At 41.5% G+C, this 19366-nt stretch overlaps 2 protein-coding genes across 2 annotated transcripts in view; one reads left to right on the plus strand and one right to left on the minus strand.

The window, feature by feature from the left end:
* Positions 1–377: 377 nt before the first annotated feature.
* Positions 378–6870, minus strand: LOC148834013 (E3 ubiquitin-protein ligase TRIM39-like). The gene is made up of 5 exons (XM_088916228.1): positions 6217–6870; positions 3184–3279; positions 2810–3043; positions 2524–2683; positions 378–1214 (listed from the first exon to the last, which is right to left on the minus strand). Exons 1-5 carry the CDS (start codon positions 6805–6807, stop codon positions 595–597), a joined length of 1701 nt encoding a protein of 566 aa, XP_088772354.1. The 5' UTR covers positions 6808–6870; the 3' UTR covers positions 378–594.
* Positions 6871–10998: 4128 nt separating this feature from the next.
* Positions 10999–19366, plus strand: part of LOC148834014 (butyrophilin subfamily 1 member A1-like) — a 29387-nt gene continuing 21019 nt past the window's right edge. The window contains exons 1-2 of the mRNA XM_088915724.1: positions 10999–11066; positions 11272–11344. Coding sequence (XP_088771850.1) covers positions 11272–11344 — 73 coding nt within the window. The 5' untranslated portion in view covers positions 10999–11066. The remainder of the gene's footprint in view (positions 11067–11271; positions 11345–19366) is intronic.

Below are 19366 nucleotides of genomic sequence, written 5' to 3' on the forward strand. Positions count from 1 at the left end.
TAAAATAAAGAAAAGAGCAGAAAAAAAGAGTAACGGACACAGCGCGTCCACTCCGCACTTTCCCCTGAGACAGAGATCAAATAGAACTGCTCTCACACTAAACAAACCACCACAGGAAAAATAAACCCAATAAGAGCATAAAATACACAATACTGAATATGCTGATGTAACCCTGACTAAGGGGAGCCGGGTATTAGACTGGCTGTAGCTGCTCACAGACGCAACGCTGTCTACAAACTACAACTCCCATAAACACTCTGAGCCACTTCCTGTCTGCGTCACAGTCCCTATTCCTCCTGGCTGTGGTGACGTCAGCGGGTCCCTCCCCATTCTGGCAGCTTAACAGTCACCAGCGCACAGGAGAGACTCACACGGGATTTCATTTTTAAAAGTTTATTTTATTAAAATTATAAAAAAAAACATGGGAGGGTTTCCAGAGATATTTACAAGGCAGGAGTACAGCAGGCTGGTAGGGAGATATCTATCTCGCCCTCTCTCGTACATGTCATTTTCTCCCATTTGATATAACATGTTTAAACAGGACACAACATCGTCATCATCTAAAATTACTATTATATTAACGAGATCATCTCACTACCGGTCATTAAACCCGTCTCCCAGTATGAGCAGTGGGACAGAGAGCTGGGAGAGAGTCAGCCTGTGTTCATGAGTCGTGACGGGTTTAATCTCCACACTGACAGCAGGCAGCAGCTCAAGGTCTTTATCTGAATCCCCAGTACAGAAGACAGGATAGATCTTCTCCTCCTGAGTGAAGACCATGTCAGTGAAAGTGTAGACATGAGCTCTGGACTCCACTGTGTAAAAGGAGACCTTCCTCTCCTCAATATCCACACACACCCCCAGCTTCCTGGGCCGCAGACTGAGGGGGAGAGGGGTCACAGGGGCAGTGAGAGCAGAGAAACCAGATTGGTAAGAGTACAGACACCAGTAACCCTGCTGGGGAGAGAAGCTAATCCCCCCTTTCCTATCTGCAGACTCTCTGGTCACTCCTATTCTCCAGCTGTTGTTCACCTCTACCTCCCAGTAGTGTCTCCCTGAGGTGAAGGCCTCCCTGCTCACGACACAGCGCCAGTAATCAAATCTGTGAGGATTGTCAGAGAGATCCTGTTCCTCCTCTCCCAGTCTCACTCTCTTCCCATCCTCAGACAGGCTGAGCTCACAGTGAGCTGTATCAGGGTCCAGAGTCACAGCAACTGGGGAATAAAACACAAACATCACAACAGGCTCCTGCCGATCACAGTCCAACTCAACTCCATCAGACTGTGAAATGTCTTTGTCCCCAAACACACCGAGAGAGAAACACAAGTCAATTACTAATGACTGCTCTTCCCTTCCAGAGAAACGACATCTTCACTGTTTCACTAGTATTACACATGGGAGTGATCCCCAATATCCTCTAAATACAAACATTAAACACTTGTTTTCACAGCGATGAAACTTTATTTTTTTAAACGACATTATAAATAAACACAGGACCGACCGGACTGCAGGAGAAACTACAGCCCGACCACTTGCTTTCAAACACTTCACAACCCACCACAACGACCTGTATACTGTAAGAAACTGGACAGCCTGTCTGTTAAACTGGTTTATTTCAAATCCCAGTTCAGCAGCTCGTTCATCTTCTCTGAGACCATTTTCCTGACGACGCAGAATAAAAAAGTGCTGAATTCAAAGACTGAATACTCAGCCATGGAGCCATGTAGGATGAAGATATTTAATTGTATTCATTGTAAGAATTGTGTGCTACACATTGCTGTAATAAAGTGCATTTTCTTAAAAAATGACCCCCACTGGGTTTTCTGTCTGTGTCCATCTGTGTGTTTCTGACACAGTGTGTCTCTGATCCACACAGAGTGACAGTCTGCAAGCTTGACTTTCTGAATTCAGACGTGTATCAGCATGTATCAGAGTGTGAATCAATGTGTGTGTCAGAGTGTGTATCAGTTTCTGTATCACTGTTCCTGCTGTGTGTTTGAGCTCCAGGTATATTTCAGAGGGGAACTGTTGTGAAAACAGACTCAAAGTGTAAAAGCTCTGCTCTGGACCAGGGCTCTAGAGTCAGCAGACTGTAGACTTCAGTCACTGGGGAGACACACAGATAAATGTCTCATCAGGGCTGCAGTAACAGAGTAACAGGAATAACATGTTTTACTGGACTGAAACTGTGGCTCCTATTGTAACAGACTGTTCTACTGTACTGGGACTGTAGCTCCTATTGTAACACTGAATCTACTGTACTGAAACTGTGGCTTCTATTGTAACAGACTGATCTACTATACTAAGCCTGTAGCCCCTATTAAAATGTTCTTCTTAAGTTATATACTGTAGAGCCCAATTTAACAATTCTGTTACTGTCATAAAGATTTATGAGACTAGAGCTTTTAAGATGTTTCATCTAGAAACCGACTGATAAGCTGCTCTGATAAATACAGTCACTGCAAGAGAAAAAAGGAAATTTATAAGCTATCTAGAAAGACATCAGTATGTTTCTCCTCCAACCTGTAATGGAAATCTTTATTGATTCCTTCTTGCAGAGATCCTCCAGTCGCTCTTTCAGTCCAGAGACAGCTCTCCTCACTGCCTCAGGAGAGAAGTGTGGACGGACAGGGATGCTGGGTGAGTCTCCAGCTCCAGGAGGGACACAGACAGACTGGAAATTCTGGAGCAGGGAAGAGAAAGAGGAGTTTCCAGTCAAACACAAAACACATTCCTGGGGAGAAGCCAGGAGCACCTCTGTGTGAGAGACACCCTTCTGTACTGCAGAGTCACAGAGCAGTGATGTTACCTGGAGGAAATGGATGTGATTCTCTGTGTGTGAGAGCTGGTCCAGCTCAGCATCTCTCCTCTTCAGCTCAGCGATCTCCTTCTCCAGTCGCTCTAGAAGTCCTTCAGCCTGACTCACTGCAGCCCTCTCTTGAGCTCTGATCAGCTGTGTGACCTCAGAACGTGTTCTCTCAATGGAGCGGATCAGCTCAGTAAAGATCCTGTCAGTGTCCTGTACAGCTGTGTGTGCAGAGCTCTGAGGTAGGAGATACACAGTAGATTATTACACTGGAAAACACACAAACTACATTATGATGTATGCCATGTTTACAAAGGGTCCAGTGTCCAACTGTGGAAATGTGTGTCAAAGTGTCCACTTCTCTGGTCAATACCCACTCTGAGTGACTCCACAGCCTGTCTCAGCTCCTGCAGCTCCTTCTCTCTCTCCTGGAGTCTCTGCTGGGTTTGTGTCTGTGTCGCCCCCAGCTGCTTCTGTGGAGAAACGGAGACACTCAGGACATTTCTGCTGTAAGAGAATCACATCACAGAGACACCCCTTAGAGTCACCCTGGAAAATTCACACTCTTTATCCCTGATGTCTTATCCACACGAGATGTGTTTCCTGGTCCTGTCTGACACGCTCCTGTTTCGTGTCTAATCTACACTGGCGGCGTGTGCAGCGCAGCAGAGCACGAGTCTCCACCTCCTGCTCGAGTTTTACACCTCACTCCTGGGTCTGCACATGTGTATGTGAGGTAAATGTAAAAACACAAATTATATCTGACACACAATCTAGAGAATTCAGTTTCTATATTGTGTCCTGACTGCTCTCTGCATCTCAAAACAGAGGATTTCAGCAGTGCTGATGAGCCTGGTTGCTACTAGTTTCCCCTTTAGTCAGTGGAGACCCTGTGGCTGATGTGGTTGACCTCTGGAGGAGGTTCTGGACCAGGCAAACCATGTGTCCGACCACATCTCACATCCTGTCTGCTTCCGGGAAAATTCAGATCATTTCAGAGGAGAAAAGGAAACATGTTCTGTGTCAGATTGACTCCAGCAGAGCCCAGCGTGAGTCTTGTATTTAATAAAGCAGGTGAAGGTATTATACCACAGTTCACTGGTTTATGTGTCTGAGATCCACCACCTGCCTATTAGATCCCCTTCCCAGCACTTTATTTCAATCCTGTTTCTCTGCTTTCTGCCCCATAGTCCTCAGTATAAGAAATGAATCCTTGAGCACTGATGTGGTACCAGTGGCTTCACAGCTGCTGCTGTTCCCCCTGTGTGAGAAAGAGAATCATGGCTCTGGACAGCCTGAACAACTTTCACCCTATATGCAGCTTATCCTTTTTTTTTTGCAATAAGATTAGAATGTGCTGTTAGATTTAAGTGAAATGATCCTCTTTGAACTCCAATTTGATTTCAACCAACCTCACTAACAATCTTCTTATGGCTTCTGACTCTCATCCTCTTTCTGTCCTCATTCTTACTGAACTCAGTGCTGCTTTTGACACTGTCAGCCATGACCTCTCACTTTCTTGTCTTGACACTGTGTTTGGAGTTTCTGACACTGCTCTTCAATGGTTCCAGTCTTACCTCACTGATCACTTTCACTTTGTCTCTCTCTGCGATTGTAGCTCTGAAATTGGACTCATTAAGTCTGGTCTTCCTCAGGGGTTGACACTGGGCCCCTACCCTTCAGCATGTATGAGTTCTGATGATACTCAAATCTGCAGTACAGTACGTCCATACTAAACTGACACTGACATGTCTCTGCTCTAATTGCTTCTCTGACATAAACACATGGATGACTCACAATTTCCTTCATTTAAACTGTGACAAGACAGAAGTCATGATTCTTGGCACACCAATGCAGTATCCTTATCTGTGGATGACACTGTACTGGAGTCACAGTCAACTTGGGGGTGATATCTGATCCAGGCTTGAGATATGCAACAAATTGTCAAAACATCAGTCTTCTGCCTCAGAAGTAACTCCAGGCTGTGTCCTACAAACTCCAGAATTTGGCAGCCAGAATTCTGACCAGGTCTAGTGCAAGTGATCATATTTATCCTGTTCAGGAGTCCTTGCACTGGCTTCCTATCAGGTTTCATGTCGTCTTCAATGTCCTCATGCTCCCCTAAAAGTCTCTGCCTGGCTTGACACCTCAGTACCTGTCAGAGTTACTATCGTCCTACTCCCCACCTCACAACCTTCACTCTTCTAATTCTGGTCTCCTGTCTGTCCCCCAGACCAGCACTCTCCTGCTGCAGCCCAGAGCTGTGGAATTCTATCCCTATGGATATCATAGACTCACCTTCCCTGAGCTCTTTCAAATCCAGACTCACAACCTTCTGATTCATTAAGAGCTTTAATTTAACTGGGTCTGTTTCTGCTTCTTTGCTTTTATACTGTTTTCCAAAACCCCCTTCTACCTTCTACCTTTTGTGTTCTGTAAAGTGCTTTGGGAAGCCATTTTAAATCTATCATATAAAAATAGAGTTTATTATTATAAATAATAATACTATTGTGCTGAAATTAAAGCAGGACTTCATTAATGAGGGTGCAGTCTGTTCTAGAGGTGTTGAGTATGGTGTGCATTAATGAGGGTGCAATCTGTTCTAGAGGTGTTGAGTATGCTGTGCATTAATGAGGATGCAGTCTGTTTTAGAGGTGTTGAGTGTGCTGTGCATTAATGAGGTTGCAGTCTGTTCTAGAGGTGTTGAGTATGCTGTGCATTAATGAGGATGCACTCTGTTCTAGAGGTTTTGAGTGTGCTGTGCATTAATGAGGGTGCAGTCTGTTCTAGAGGTGTTGAGTGTGCTGTGCATTAATGAGGTTGCAGTCTGTTCTAAAGGTGTTGAGTGTGCTATGCGTTAATGAGGATGCAGTCTGTTCTAGAGGTGTTGAGGGTGTTGTGCCTTAATGAGGGTGCAGTCTGTTCTAGAGGTGTTGAGTGTGCTGTGCATTAATGAGGGTGCAGTCTGTTCTAGAGGTGCTGAGTGTGCTGTGCATTAATGTGGGTGCAGTCTGTTCTAAAGGTGTTGAGTGTGCTATGCGTTAATGAGGATGCAGTCTGTTCTAGAGGTGTTGAGGGTGTTGTGCCTTAATGAGGGTGCAGTCTGTTCTAGAGGTGTTCAGTGTGCTGTGTGCAGTTGTACAGGTTCACTGGTGCTACATGAGGACAGTAAAGAGGGAAACAGTGAAGGAGAGGAGGAGGAGATAATGAACAACAGACAGAAGAACAGGAGACACTTCAGAGACACAACAGTGTGGATCACAGCTGAGTTCATGAGCAGGACTCAGCAGTGGAGATCCAGCATTACAGATACAGTAAATACAGTGCGGTGATCAGTTAGAGCACCAAATATCCTAAATATCTGTTTTACATCTTGCACTAGACACTAAATACAGACTTAAAGTCCTCACCTGTTTCTCTGTCCTTCCTGCTGCAGCTGAGACAGTATCATGGCCTCTGTGTTCATCCATTACACAAGCATAACAAACACACTTCTGGTCAGTACGGCAATAGACCTCCAGCAGTTTGTCATGAGTGGAGCAGATCTTCTCCTGCAGTTGTCCTGTGGCCTCAACCAGCTTGTGTCTCTTGAACGCAGGAGATTCATAGTGAGGCTGGAGGTGAGTCTGACAGTAAGAGGCCAGACACACCAGACAGGATTTCACAGCTCCCCTCTGTCTCCCAGTGCAGACATCACACAGCACATCTCCAGGGCCAGCAGGACTGTGAGCAGGAGGAGGGCCACTGAGCCCTGTCTCCTTCAGTTTCTCCACCACTTCAGCCAGGATGGTGTTTCTGTGAAGATCAGGTCTTGGGGTGAAGGTCTGTCTGCACTGGGGGCAGCTGTAGATCCCAGTCTGATAGTTCTGATCCCAGCAGTTCTTAATACAGCCCATACAGTAACTGTGTCCACAGAGCAGAGTCACTGGATCCTTCAGCAAATCCAGACACACTGAGCACCTGAACTGGTCCTGAGAAACTGAAATACTGCCTTCTGCCATTTTTCTGACAAGTAAAAACTGCACAGAGAGGAGCAGTAGAGACGGAGCTGCAGTGAGGCTGTTTCAAGTAAAACGAAACTTATCTCTGAGTGACACTTCTTGGATCTGCAGGGTTATTAGAGGATGTGGTTTAGAGCTGTAGTTAATAAAACGGCTTTGGTAGTTTTTGTTTAAAAGAAGGTCTGGTGTTGTGGGGGAGGTGTCTTACGGCATCATTTAGGACTGACAGAAATAAGTTTTTTTAATAAACTTGGATTTTAATAGATGCTTATGTGGAGTCAATCCAGTTGTTTGTGTTCCCAATAATCAAAACAATAAAATACTAATTCACTCACACAGCATGAGAAGATCAGAGCATGATGGTGACAAACAAGAGGAGGCCAGCTGGCCCATCCAGCTGTTTAATCGTTGGGAGTTATTTGGCTCCAGGATCTCCTCCAGCTGTGTTGTGACAGAGGGGTGTCACAGCTCCACATGGTGCAGAGGATTTCACTGTCCGGGTGTGAGCTCTTACTGCGAGCAGTCCAGCCTGCTGTGTCTCTCTCTCCAGGCCAGTGAGCCCAGCCTGCTGCCTGGCTCTGCCCTGCAGCGTGTGGGCCAGCAGGGTACGTCCAGGGCTTCGTGCTTCACCTGCACAGTGACCCCAGACTCACAGACCTGCTGTTCACCAATCTGGACCTGAAACAGGCCTACCAGCCTCAAGAACTGTGTTTTGTGGGGTTGCTGTGTGGTGATTCTTGAGTTGGCAAGAGATGGAGTTCTTAGAGTTCTCCATATGAGGCACATCCAGAGACAGTGCACAATGCAAGACGTTATGTGTGGTGGCCTGGTCTGAACACTGAAGTAGAGCAAGTGGTAAGGGGTTGTGCAAATTGTCAGCAGATACACCGTGCATCACTAAAGACACCTCCGCATTCCTGGTCACGCTGACACCTGGACTTTGCAAGTCCACTGATGGGCAAGATGCTGTTGGCCATAGTGGATGCCTATTCAAAGTGCCTAGAAGTTGTTATAACATCATCCACATCTTCAAAGGCCATGACAGTGGTATGACGTCAATTATCTGCGACACACGGTACCGGAAACGATTGTGTCGGACAACACCGCGTCTTTCACATCAGAGCGGTTTAAGGAATTGATACAATAGGTGTATTTTGCAATGAACTGGAATTAATCACACAAAGACGAGCAGAGCCTTCAGCCAATGTGTTTGTATATTTACTGTGTGCCGCCCTTGGAGTTGGTAAAGGTCACGGATGGTGACCTCTAATTGCAGGACCTGCTTTTGACTTGTAGCTGAGAGTTTTATTTCCATTAAGCCTGTCAGTGTGGGACACTCCCTTCAGACTAAAGAGACTCCATTCCTTCAGCCTGTCAGTGTGGGACGCTCCCTTCAGACTAAAGAGACTCAGCTCCTCCAGCCTGTCAGTGTGGGACACTCCCTTCAGTCTAAAGAGACTCCATTCCTTCAGTTTGTCAGTGTGGGACACTCCCTTCAGTCTAAAGAGACTAAGTTTCATCAGCCTGTCAGTGTGGGACACTCCCTTCAGACTAAAGAGACTCAGTTCCTGCAGCCTGCCAGTGTGGGATTGTAGACATATGAGAGGCAAATACATTCATCCATTACAGAGCAGAATGTTTGGAGTTACAGTATCAGTATTAATTATTTTATGAAAAATAACAAAGTTCTTATGTCATGTGATCTCAGTTATTTTAACATTAAACATTAATTTTTTGATAATATTAAAATGTTGTTCTTGAATGTTACTCTTGAGTGCTGTTCACTCTCTCAGGGAGCTGGGCTGGGCTCTTGTCAGTAACACATGGTGCCAGTTTCACTCCACACCTTCCTGTCAGGGGTTTTCCTGGAGGTTTTGTACTGTGTGGTAAAAGACAGATTCACCTAACCAAAGTTTTCCAGAGCAAGAGTTGAGTTCCCAAGAGTCCGGATGATTGACAGACTCTCAGGCTAATCAGAGAGCAGAAGAGACATGAGTGGCAGATGCATTTAGCCAGTTCAGAGCGGAATGATTGGCTGGTCACAGTTCAGTGGCTGACACTGATCAGAGTGAAAGCAAACAGAGGGGTGAAGTCAGAGGTACAGGCCTGCTGTGATTTTAAATTGACACCCCAGGAGTATTAGACGAGCTGGTATGGGACAATATTACCTGGATTCCTTAATTGTTTATCATACAGCAGTCATTTCATCGCCAGAGTTGTGGCAGTATGGAACGGGCTTCCTAGCCTTCCATTAAAGGTGATACTCTGGCTGCATTGAAGAAATTGCTGGATGAAATCCTCAGATCAATTCGTTCTTGAAAACACTTCTAGTTTCCAACCTTCCTGATGTTCTTGTCTACTTATATATTCATATGTTTTAATGGGTTTTAAATTGCTCTTAAATCTACATGAACGAAACACAGAGCTTCTCTTTCCATTGTGAACATTTGCAGCAGTGACACAGACAGTGTGTCCCTCAGTGCTCACAGGACAGCAGTGTCCTGACATTTCTTTACTTTTCATATACTATTATTCTCTCAAACCCTTCAACACCTCCGTTGTTACAGCAGGTACTCTTCTAGATGCTTTGGATGTGCTGGAGAGAAACTACAGGGCTGCCCAGACCTTGTTAAATTCTGCTCTCAGCTCTAAAAATACCTCTCATTGACTAAAGACACAACCATGTACATAATTGTGTTCAATGTGATGCCATACATACTGTAAATACTGCTGACTGAACATGCATCTAGATCATGTCAACTAAGTTTAAGAGGTTAAAGGAGGCCAGGAGGGACAGAGAGATGTAGTTCAGTGATGGAAGAAAAAGGCAGAGAGCAGGTAGACTGTACACATCACACAGCCACAGGCCTGTAGATCTGTGTTCCTGCATGTCCTCACAGTCCTCACACTGCCTGAAGGACTCTCCTCTCGCAGAAACACACGTGTGCCTTGACAGCTCAGGCCTCTGACTGGTGCAGACTGGGTGTGTGGTCACTTCTACATCCTGATCTGGAACCTGTGAGCGTGTGTTCACATGCTGCAGAGTGACGGGAGAGAATCAGGTGAACTGATGGAGAGTTAATGAACTGAGAGAGGTGACTAGAAATTACAGAAGGAAGAATATGAGATACACCTGGGTGTTAGATCAGCTGATAAGAGACTTGTATTAACTCATAGTGTATAACAATAATAAATGTCAGAGTGGCACTGGGGCTCAGGATCTGCAGATGTGGCTGGAAGGTTGGTGGTTCAAATCCCATGGCTAGCAGAGTAGATTGCTACTCTGTTGGGCCCCTGAGTGAGGCTCTTAACCCCAAATGCTCCAGGGGTGCTGAATAATGGCTGGGCTCTGACCCCAAACTTCTCTCTCCCTGTCTGTGCCTCTCATGGAGAGGGAGTTGGGGTAGGCAAAGAGATAAATTCCTCATGCAAAAAATTGTATATGGCCAATAAAGTGATCTTATCTTACCTTATTATTATAATAATGGTTCCTTACCCTTATATAGCATTTCTATGGACACTCCACTCAAAGTGCTTTACATATAATGGGGATCCCCTCCACCACCACCAGTGTGTAGCAACACCTGGATGATGCAACGGCAGCTAAAGTGCAGCAATACACATACCATCTGTAAGTGGCTAGCAGAGCAGAGTAAAGCCAATTCAAATACAATCTGGACACGCTCTGCAGCAGCTGCCCAGTTACCCGGAATCCCCTCTTTCCTGTTGCGGCAGTAAACGGAAGTGAAAATAGGTCATGACTGAGATAAAAAGAGAGTCAGATGTAAAGTGAGATGAATATTTTTTTCATATATAATTAACAAGAAGCTTCTGAAATTGATATAGTTATTTCAGACCAACAGAGTGGAGCTCAGACCAGTATGGACAGAGTTATCCAGACTGCAAGTATCCTGCTGTTAACAGCACAGTGTGCTGCAGGGTTAGGAGCCATCCTGAAGCAGTCAGACAGTCCAGTTATTCAGACAGCAGATTAATTATTAGTGTGTGTCTGAAGGTGTATAATATCACAGTTTTTGCCGTATTCTCATTGTATCAGCTCTGATTGCAGGCAGACAGTAAATTTCATAGCTCCTCCTGCAAAGTTTTATTTCACTTCCTGTGATGTAATGGTATCTCTCTCTGAACGACATGCCCATCACTCTCCAGTCCCCCGTGCTTCATTCTGCATGATTCTGACCAGACACACCTGTGGATCGATGTAGAGCCGCGTTATAACAAGATACAGATTTGGCAAAAAAGTATGAAAGAGCGGGGCTTCTGTTAATGGCGATATGGAACAGTGACAAGTCAGGGTGACAGTGTGTTTCAGTCAAGTATGCTGCCTGTGTCTATCAGAGACATTTGATCTCTGTCAGAGTGTTTCTTTATTTTAGAGACAAACTAATAAGTGTGTTTATTTCAGGGAGAATGTGTAAATAATAAGTGTGTTTCTTGATTTCACAGATGGAGTTTGACCAGTCACAGTGGCTCTTTTTGACTCTGCTGTTTCTCCACCAGTCCTGTGTCTCAGGATCAGGTACAGTGAGACTCTTATTGGTGTTTTAATCTACAACCTGACCGGAACACAGATTTCTCTCTGATGACTAATAATTTCAGTACAGTTTCCAAGAATCAAATTTCTGAAGCTCATAGATTAAAAATTATATAATTTAATATCTGCTTTTTTCATCTCTTTCATCTCAACCAGTTTCAATACTGGTTCTGATATGATGCTGTTCCTCTGGTCACCAGTGTCATACAGATGCAGCCATTCAAAATGGGTGGGGTATTTTGCGGCATACCCCGGTGGGCGTGTCGCGGTATCACGCAGTATCACGCGGTTAATCGTGCGTCATTTGACGTCATGCCGGAAACTATCCGGCGTCACCTTGTAAAACCGCCAGGAGGAGCCAATAAAGCTTAACCTCTCATGTACAGCATTTGAGCTTTTAAATTTAAACTGTGTATTACAGCATGTTAATCTTCAGTCATTAAAATGTTGGTATATTTTATGAAAGCAAGATTGCTCAGTTAGACAAAAGTACACAACCTACCTTTATCAGAAATATTTATGCACCAAAGCCTTTACCGAAGATTTTACTAATAGTATTAATAATGAATGACTTTGGACAAGCTGTATACTCAAAGTATAACTTCTTTAGCACATTTGTACAAGCACTTGGAATCTGTCCAAGCCATACTTTGTCAGGCATTTTCTTTTACTGCAACGGACATAAAAACTCCCTTGCTTTTAACAGGTCGTTTCATAATTTCTAACTACGAAAATGATTTAAAATGTGACACTTATCATTCAACTAGAGCTCAAAATATCACAAGGATCCTCAAGAGCACAGCAAAGACTGTATTAAAAGATACTTGTATCAGATACATGAGAATCCAGGCTTTTTTATCAACGCTTTCTTTTCTGTATACCAGATTTTATGGAACCACTTCAGAAGGGTGTCGGCCAGTCAGATTCCAGGAATCGGTACTTTAAAGGAAAAATACACACCGGTATTCCATTTCTCCCTAAACATTTTAAGCATCGAAGTATTTAACTAACATGTGAAATAGCGTGTGAAAAAGTGGTAGTTTTAAGCTATTCTGCTAATATAATATGGAATCGCGTATCTAAAGAATTTAATAACGATATGATTATATTCGTGTACTGCGACAGGGCTGTGTAGGGCTGTTTCGCCTCTCTCTTCATGCGACTTCCCTTGTAGCCCACTGGTCTATGTGCCCAATTACTAACTCACGGGTTGTGTGTTCAAATCCAGCTGGTGCTGTGACTTTTCTTTTAACAAACATTTCTTCGAACAAATAGAATGGCAATATTATTGACAATCAATTGACTTTTATATTTCAAAATATCACAACATGATCGATTCTAAGTCATTTTTGATAACAATGAATAGTCACCTTCTTCCCTTCTGACAACGGTCCCTGCTTCTGCTTCCTGCTTCTATTGTGTGTGTGTGTGGGGGGGGATCCCTTCAGATCTCCCTTCAGATTTAAAAGGTTATTAATCATATCTTCGGTGTCACATCTTACCAGTGCAGCTGATCTTTTGCTGCCTGGGTGGGTCAACTATCACAAAGCTTTAGAGAACCTAACATTTCTATTATCAACAAATTGTAAATTTGTAATAGAGTAAATTTTTATAGAGAAATGGAGGCTGGACAGTATGCGTTACAATATAAACATTTATATTGATTTAAATCGTGTTTTGATTTAAATCGCAAACGCGTGTTTAATTATATGTGTTTTTTAATCATAATCAGACTAATGCAACATAAATTGATACAGTATCTTTGTCTTCTAAGTATCTTAATAAACTTTCAGCATAGCTTTCTCCCCGTTTAGATTTATTTTTCTTGGGATTTTGGGATCAAACGTGGAAGGATTAGATTGTAATCGTTTTTATTTTTCAAATACGTTTTAGAAAAGTGTAATCTATACCTGCCCAGACTGTACGCCTTCCTAAATCCCGCCCTGACCACTTTCACTCCTGTCCTGCTCTTCCCCGCGCACCCCAGCCGGGCGCTCTTCGGCCTCTGCCCGGGGCGAATGTATATTTAGATATTTACACCCGGCGTGGCACCGAGGGAGCGTCTGCATTTATAACTTAGTTTTTAAAATTAGTCAAGCAATATGAAGCATCTCCTTTTACTTTTAAGTCTCTTAAATACATTGAGCACAGCTTTCTCACCACTTAAGATTACTTTTTGATACCATCCTTACACAAAGCAGAAACTTTCCGATGACTTACAGTACAAGTGGAAAGATTACAGATTTTAATCGTCTTTTTTCTGAACCAGGGAAAATCTGATCATGTTTCTCTATAACAATAATAAAAAACTTTTATACTAAAGAATATTACTTAGTAATATTAATCATCATATTACTACCAAAAAAGTCGCCCCAACAACAAAGACATGATTTCATCATAACACCCTGCCAAGTGTCGAGATATGATTCCTTTGTTGTTTTTGCATAAAGGTTTAAAGGATTTTTATGGTTTGGTTAATAATGCAGTTTGTAAATCTATATTTACCAAACAAAGCAACAGGTGGGGTCATCTGCCTTTGGGAAATATCAGCCCACAAAGGATATTTTATTCTTAAATTCAGGTATGGGACCTTGTTAGGACAAATAGGGACTTTGTTAATTTGTTTGTCACACAAATCGTTATCTTCAAGTATTAAGTGCACAGTACAGGGTTCATGTTCTGCTGTCATGGTGGTCTGAAAATGATTTCTTTTTGTATATTAGCTCTCTTCTCAGTACACCGTATAGTTCTGGCTGTATGGAAGGTTTGGTGTTATCCTGAGGTATGCCAGACAATAAACATCTCTGAAGACAATTCCTTGGTTTCATGTTTCAGCAGGTTGTTTTGAGTGTCTGAACATTGTCTCTTTGCACCTGTAGTTATTTGCAGCTGGGAAAGCTAATGATTATGATCTGGGAATGTAACTGAGATTTTTTTCTCCATAATAAGCAGCTTTGCAGCAGGTTATTTGTTTTCACTGCTTGAGAGGTATTGGAATGCTGCAAGCAAACATGCAGCTGTAACGTTGAGCAGTTTTTAATGTCATGCTCTTAAGAAATAAAGCCTTTAGACAATTAGGAGGTACTGGTATTCACAAGGTAGAAGGTGGTGTTTTCAGAGGCCTAAAGGGAAACTGTTATACCTAATGATTAAATACTTGATGAGACATTTTTTTACTGCATTGTTTATGTATGATCTGTGTATCTCAGCTGAAAAGCTGAGATAAAATAAGATGTATGCATCTAAATAACTGGACCTCAAATAGCAGACCTTATGAGCAATACTGTGTGTATTTATTTAAAATATTTATAGCTCCTCTGGAAAGTTGTTGGGGGAAAAAAACTGATGTGCTGAAACAGTACAATTAAACACGCTCTGCAGAAAAGGGGATGGTTGTTAGGTCAGCTTCAGTTTTACACGTACAGTACACATTTGATTTCATTAAAATGATGAGGTACCCTGTATCTGCAGGACTCAAGAGGCTCTCAGTCATGTCACTTTGCAGTTGATGTCTCCTAGAGGTTCCTAGATTCTTATTGTAAATAAAAGGAACAGCATACAGTGGGACTTTTTCAAAAACGGGGAACAAATTTCAACATCCGACTGCACCGAGCACACAAATATTGGTTCTAGGCTCCTGAATCACTTTTGGTCCCTGGATCATTGCTTTTAACCATTTACACAAGGTTTTTACTGTAAAGCACTTTCACAGCTCGACATAAATGGACCTTCTGGGGCACAGGCTTTAAAGGAGCTTTTTTTAAAAAAACAGACTTTGCCTTTCCTGTTATAAGCTATTCTTTTAGCATATGACAAGCATGCCCTTATTATGGCGATATCCTCCTAAACATTGGAGAAATAACTCTAGAAGTTCAATTAAAACAGAAAGGCTTCAAATCACTTGGGATACAACAAAAAAGTGGTGTATTATAAAGTGTGTTAAAAATGTAGCTAGTTTGTTTTCATACCTTAGATTATAATAAAACCTCACCATTTAACACCAACAGGTGTTTTCTTGAAGTCTGCTAGCTTCAAAGTTTATGGTTTGGCTTTTGTGTATAATGATAGTGAACTGCATTGGAAATGTAGGAAAGTAAGCATTAATAAGCAGGAAAATTAAACCAAGTAACACCTAAAGTACTGGACTATATTGCAGATAAACTACTGATCTACCTTTAAAGCCTGTACAACCTGCAGAACTCCAGCTTTAATTGATTGGACTCAACAGCCTAAGTTTTAAGGTTATCCTTACAAGTGTGGAAAAGCATGGGCGTAATGTTGCAGCCTTCACTGTTGTTTTAGAAGTTGTTTTTTCCAGCTGTACATGGACATTTCTGTCTTGAGTCTTTCTTAACAATATGGTGTAAACAGTGTCTGGTTTCTACTGTGATCATTATTTCATTACTGAAGTAGCCTTTTGATATTTGCACAGTAATTTTTGTTGCTATGGCTGTTTTCATATTCATAGTTTTCTTCTGTTAAAACTTAAAATCTCTCGCATTAAATTGGCTACAAATGCAAGAATTCAACCAGATATTCTTACTTGTAAAATGTCTACTGTTGCATTGCAGTTAGTTAATGTAGTTAGTCCATAGTCAGCAATCTAAACTTTATTGTTAAGCTTTAATGATTGATGTTGTACCAGTAACCTTTAGAAATACTATAGTACTTCACAAATGCTTTGTGTGTTTGGAAGTCTTTTGAGTAAAAGCCTTATAAAAATAGGTTTAGTTTTTACAGGACATCACAAAGAAATAGGATGGTATAATTCTTATAATTGCTTAGTGATTGTATTTGGAAGATTATGGACTAAACAGACTTCAGGGATGCCAGTGGATCATTGTGCTATTTGGAATTATTCCAAAAATCAAGTGACCTCTTTGCTGTAGTATTTTTAGTATTATTTATTTAGTATTAATAAAGAATAGATTTATTAAAGTCATGTGATGTGTAAGTGGGATATGTAAAATAATGTAAAATAAAGTTTTTTATTATTGTTATAGAGAAACATGATCAGATTTTCCCTGGTTCAGAAAAAAGACGATTAAAATCTGTAATCTTTCCACTTGTATGTCATCGGACATTAACGAGTACAACCCCCTCTCTGCCGGAGTGCTGGCTGTGACCAATTAAACCGGTTTCACAGGTATTTTCAAAGTAGGAAGTACAGTGTTAACTGGTAGCTGGGCTCCTCAATGAAATCGCTTTAACATGCTAATGCGTTGGTGTAACAGTCCGGGCGTGGCAAGCTTCCAATGTCAACTCGACTCGATTGGAAGACAATGAACGTATTTTAGCCCTAAATGAATTAATAGCAAACATGGTTTACATAAAATACATTTTTCCAAGAAAGTTTATAATAATACGATCTATAGTTGAAATCTGAGCCTAAATATAAAGAAAAAGCAATCAGAGAGCAATCACGCTGTGTTTATGTAGAAAAAGCGATTAGGTTTATGAGCAATCTAATTACCTATTTGCTTAAAACGCTATATAAAATAAAGTTTATTTAAAGATGAATGATAAGTGTCGCAGTTTAAATAATTTTCGTAGGAGGGCTTGGACAGATTCCAAGTGCATTTTTGCAATTTACGTTGCATTGTCCAATGTGCTGTTGTAATACAGTTTAGAATACAGTAAGTCTAAACTGTATCAGCTTTATTTATGGGTTGCAATTTAGAAAAAGTCAAAAACTCAAAATGCAATTTAGAGGTTTCTGGCAAGAGGAAACACCCAAATTATAATGTAACATGCCACTGTTTGTGCATGAACAAAGTTATACTGCAATTTCCCTTAGATACGCGATTAAAAAAAATAGTTTTTTTTAATCCCCGGCGGAACACATTTCATAAGAATCAGCGCTTTTATACACATATATATCGCCTTTAAACACATATATTTAAACACGCGTTTACGATTTAAATCAAAACGCGATTTAAATCAATATAAATGTTTATATTGTAACGCATAGGTGACTATTCATTGTTATTAAAAAGACTTAAATTCGATCATGTTGTGATATTTAGAAATATAAATTTGTTTGGTGCGAGTGAGGTTTTATTTAATCTCTGACCAAGGGAAACGTTTCATTTTTTCAAAGAAATGTTTGTTAAAATGTAAAGTCATAGTTCCATGGGATTCAATCACAGACCATGTGACATGGGAGTCAGGAAACTAACCCACAGAGCCACCGGCGCGGTCACATGCTGAGTGCTGAAAAAGCACTACAGAAACATTATCGACAGACAATGTACAGATTTGATAAAGCTATAAAATAATGTAATTAGGCACAGAACAAGTTTACAGCACAGTACAATAATAAATGCTGACCATGACTTTAGAAGCATAAATTACCTTACACTCAATTTAAACACAAGCTGTCTTTAGCCCTCTAAGCTGGTTCATACAGAAATGTAGAGATCCAGGCTCAGAACACACAGCTTCATTAACGAATACATATGCAGGACAACTAGAGAAGACGTTTTACAGTGGATGGATTTTTAGAAACATCCCATCAGTGACATCACTGAAGTCAACTCCTAGGTAACTGTCGTGTGGATAGTTTCACAAGAATCAGACAAAGGTTTAAGCATCGCTTGTTCTAGATAAAACTGCAAAAAAAAACAACAACCCATAATGTACTTCTTTGCGGCTCTGTTTGCCCAAATCATATATTCACAACGTGAAATTAGAAAATAATATTACGTAACCAAAATCCGCAATATGGAAACAGAACCTGTGTAATTGTTGACAGATGATGTACTCGTAACATTTTTACAAGACGAACTACAACATTTAAAAAATGACTTGTATGTACTTGATATCTCTAATCAATCCACGGCGATATAGTTAAAGCAGAGTCCCCGCACTGCATTAAAACAAAACGAAAACTAAAACGCCCTGGGCGCTTTCGCGCTTCTTATTAGTTGCTCAAAAGTAATTTGACTGTATGAAATGCATAATATAAACCTAGAAACATATATGTGAGCAGTATTTACGTAGTATCGGTGTCAAGACATACCTCTCAAAAACTGTTAGTCAAGTTAAAAATATCTCAAGACCGATTCTGGTCATAATGAAACCATGTCCCGTGTATGTTTTCTTTAAAGTACCGAGACCAGCCATACACTGTATGTTTATGTTCCAAAATTAATATCGTTTATGGCCTTCACATGCATTACAGTATGCTCCTATTCTTTTTATGCTCAGCTACTAAGATTTCCCTTCAGTGGTAAAATTCCATATGAATATTCAATACTACAACGGGCACAGTAAAGACGTTTACTGTAAATCTTTCTACGACCGACCAACGGACCAAGACGTTGCCCCTGTCGGTCAACCAATCACGTCAAAATGTCAAAATGCGCGACGCCGTAGCCAATTACCTCCGGTACGTGTCTGTACCGCGCACTTTGAATGGCTGCATCTGTAGGTGTATCATGAGATGCTTGGTTGCTGACATTACTCATTAATGGAAAGAGGATCACTTGGAGATGTTCTTGTAGTGTCCTGGGATGTGAGCTGCAACAGTGAGAAACTAATTGATAAGAGAGCTATTGGAGCAGATGGAGGTGGAGGACCAGGGACTTTGATGACAGGAGCTGAGCTTGTAACAGCTGAAAATTTTTTAAACACATCTTATAAGAATGACGGCCCATTCTAGTTTTCCAAAAATCACCACAACAGAAGCTTTGCTCTGTAATTTGAAGTGTGGATTAATTGATGTAATCTGATGAGATGAGATCTAGATAATGCAAGTGGATGGTCAATCCTGTGGAATGATTTTCATAAGAATTGTTAGTTTATCCCAGCAAGAGAAGAGTTTCTTTTTTTTGTGTAAGACCTACAGTAGTGGACGAGTTAGTAGAAATATACAACTGAATACAGTCAAGCTTATTGTGAAGCAAGGAGGCAAAAATCTTCAGATCTGAATAATTCTACAGAATTCAGTGATGGTAGGAGGACCAGATGTTTTATCCACAGTGGGCTGAACTTCTGTTTTTTGCA

Source organism: Atractosteus spatula, chromosome 5, assembly GCF_055471065.1.
Source record: "Atractosteus spatula isolate fAtrSpa1 chromosome 5, fAtrSpa1.hap1, whole genome shotgun sequence".
Taxonomy (NCBI): domain Eukaryota; kingdom Metazoa; phylum Chordata; class Actinopteri; order Semionotiformes; family Lepisosteidae; genus Atractosteus; species Atractosteus spatula.

What these genes read in the sequence shown, in the direction of transcription:
- LOC148834013 (XM_088916228.1), bottom strand. Translation starts at nt 6,807, where the DNA reads ATGGCAGAAGGCAGTATTTCAGTTTCTCAGGACCAGTTCAGGTGCTCA. An exon ending in AGGCTGTGGAGTCACTCAGA is followed by an intron (nt 3,044 to 3,183) that starts GTGGGTATTGAC and finishes CTCCTACCTCAG; the next exon opens with AGCTCTGCACACACAGCTGT. An exon ending in AATAAAGATTTCCATTACAG is followed by an intron (nt 1,215 to 2,523) that starts GTTGGAGGAGAA and finishes TTTATTCCCCAG; the next exon opens with TTGCTGTGACTCTGGACCCT.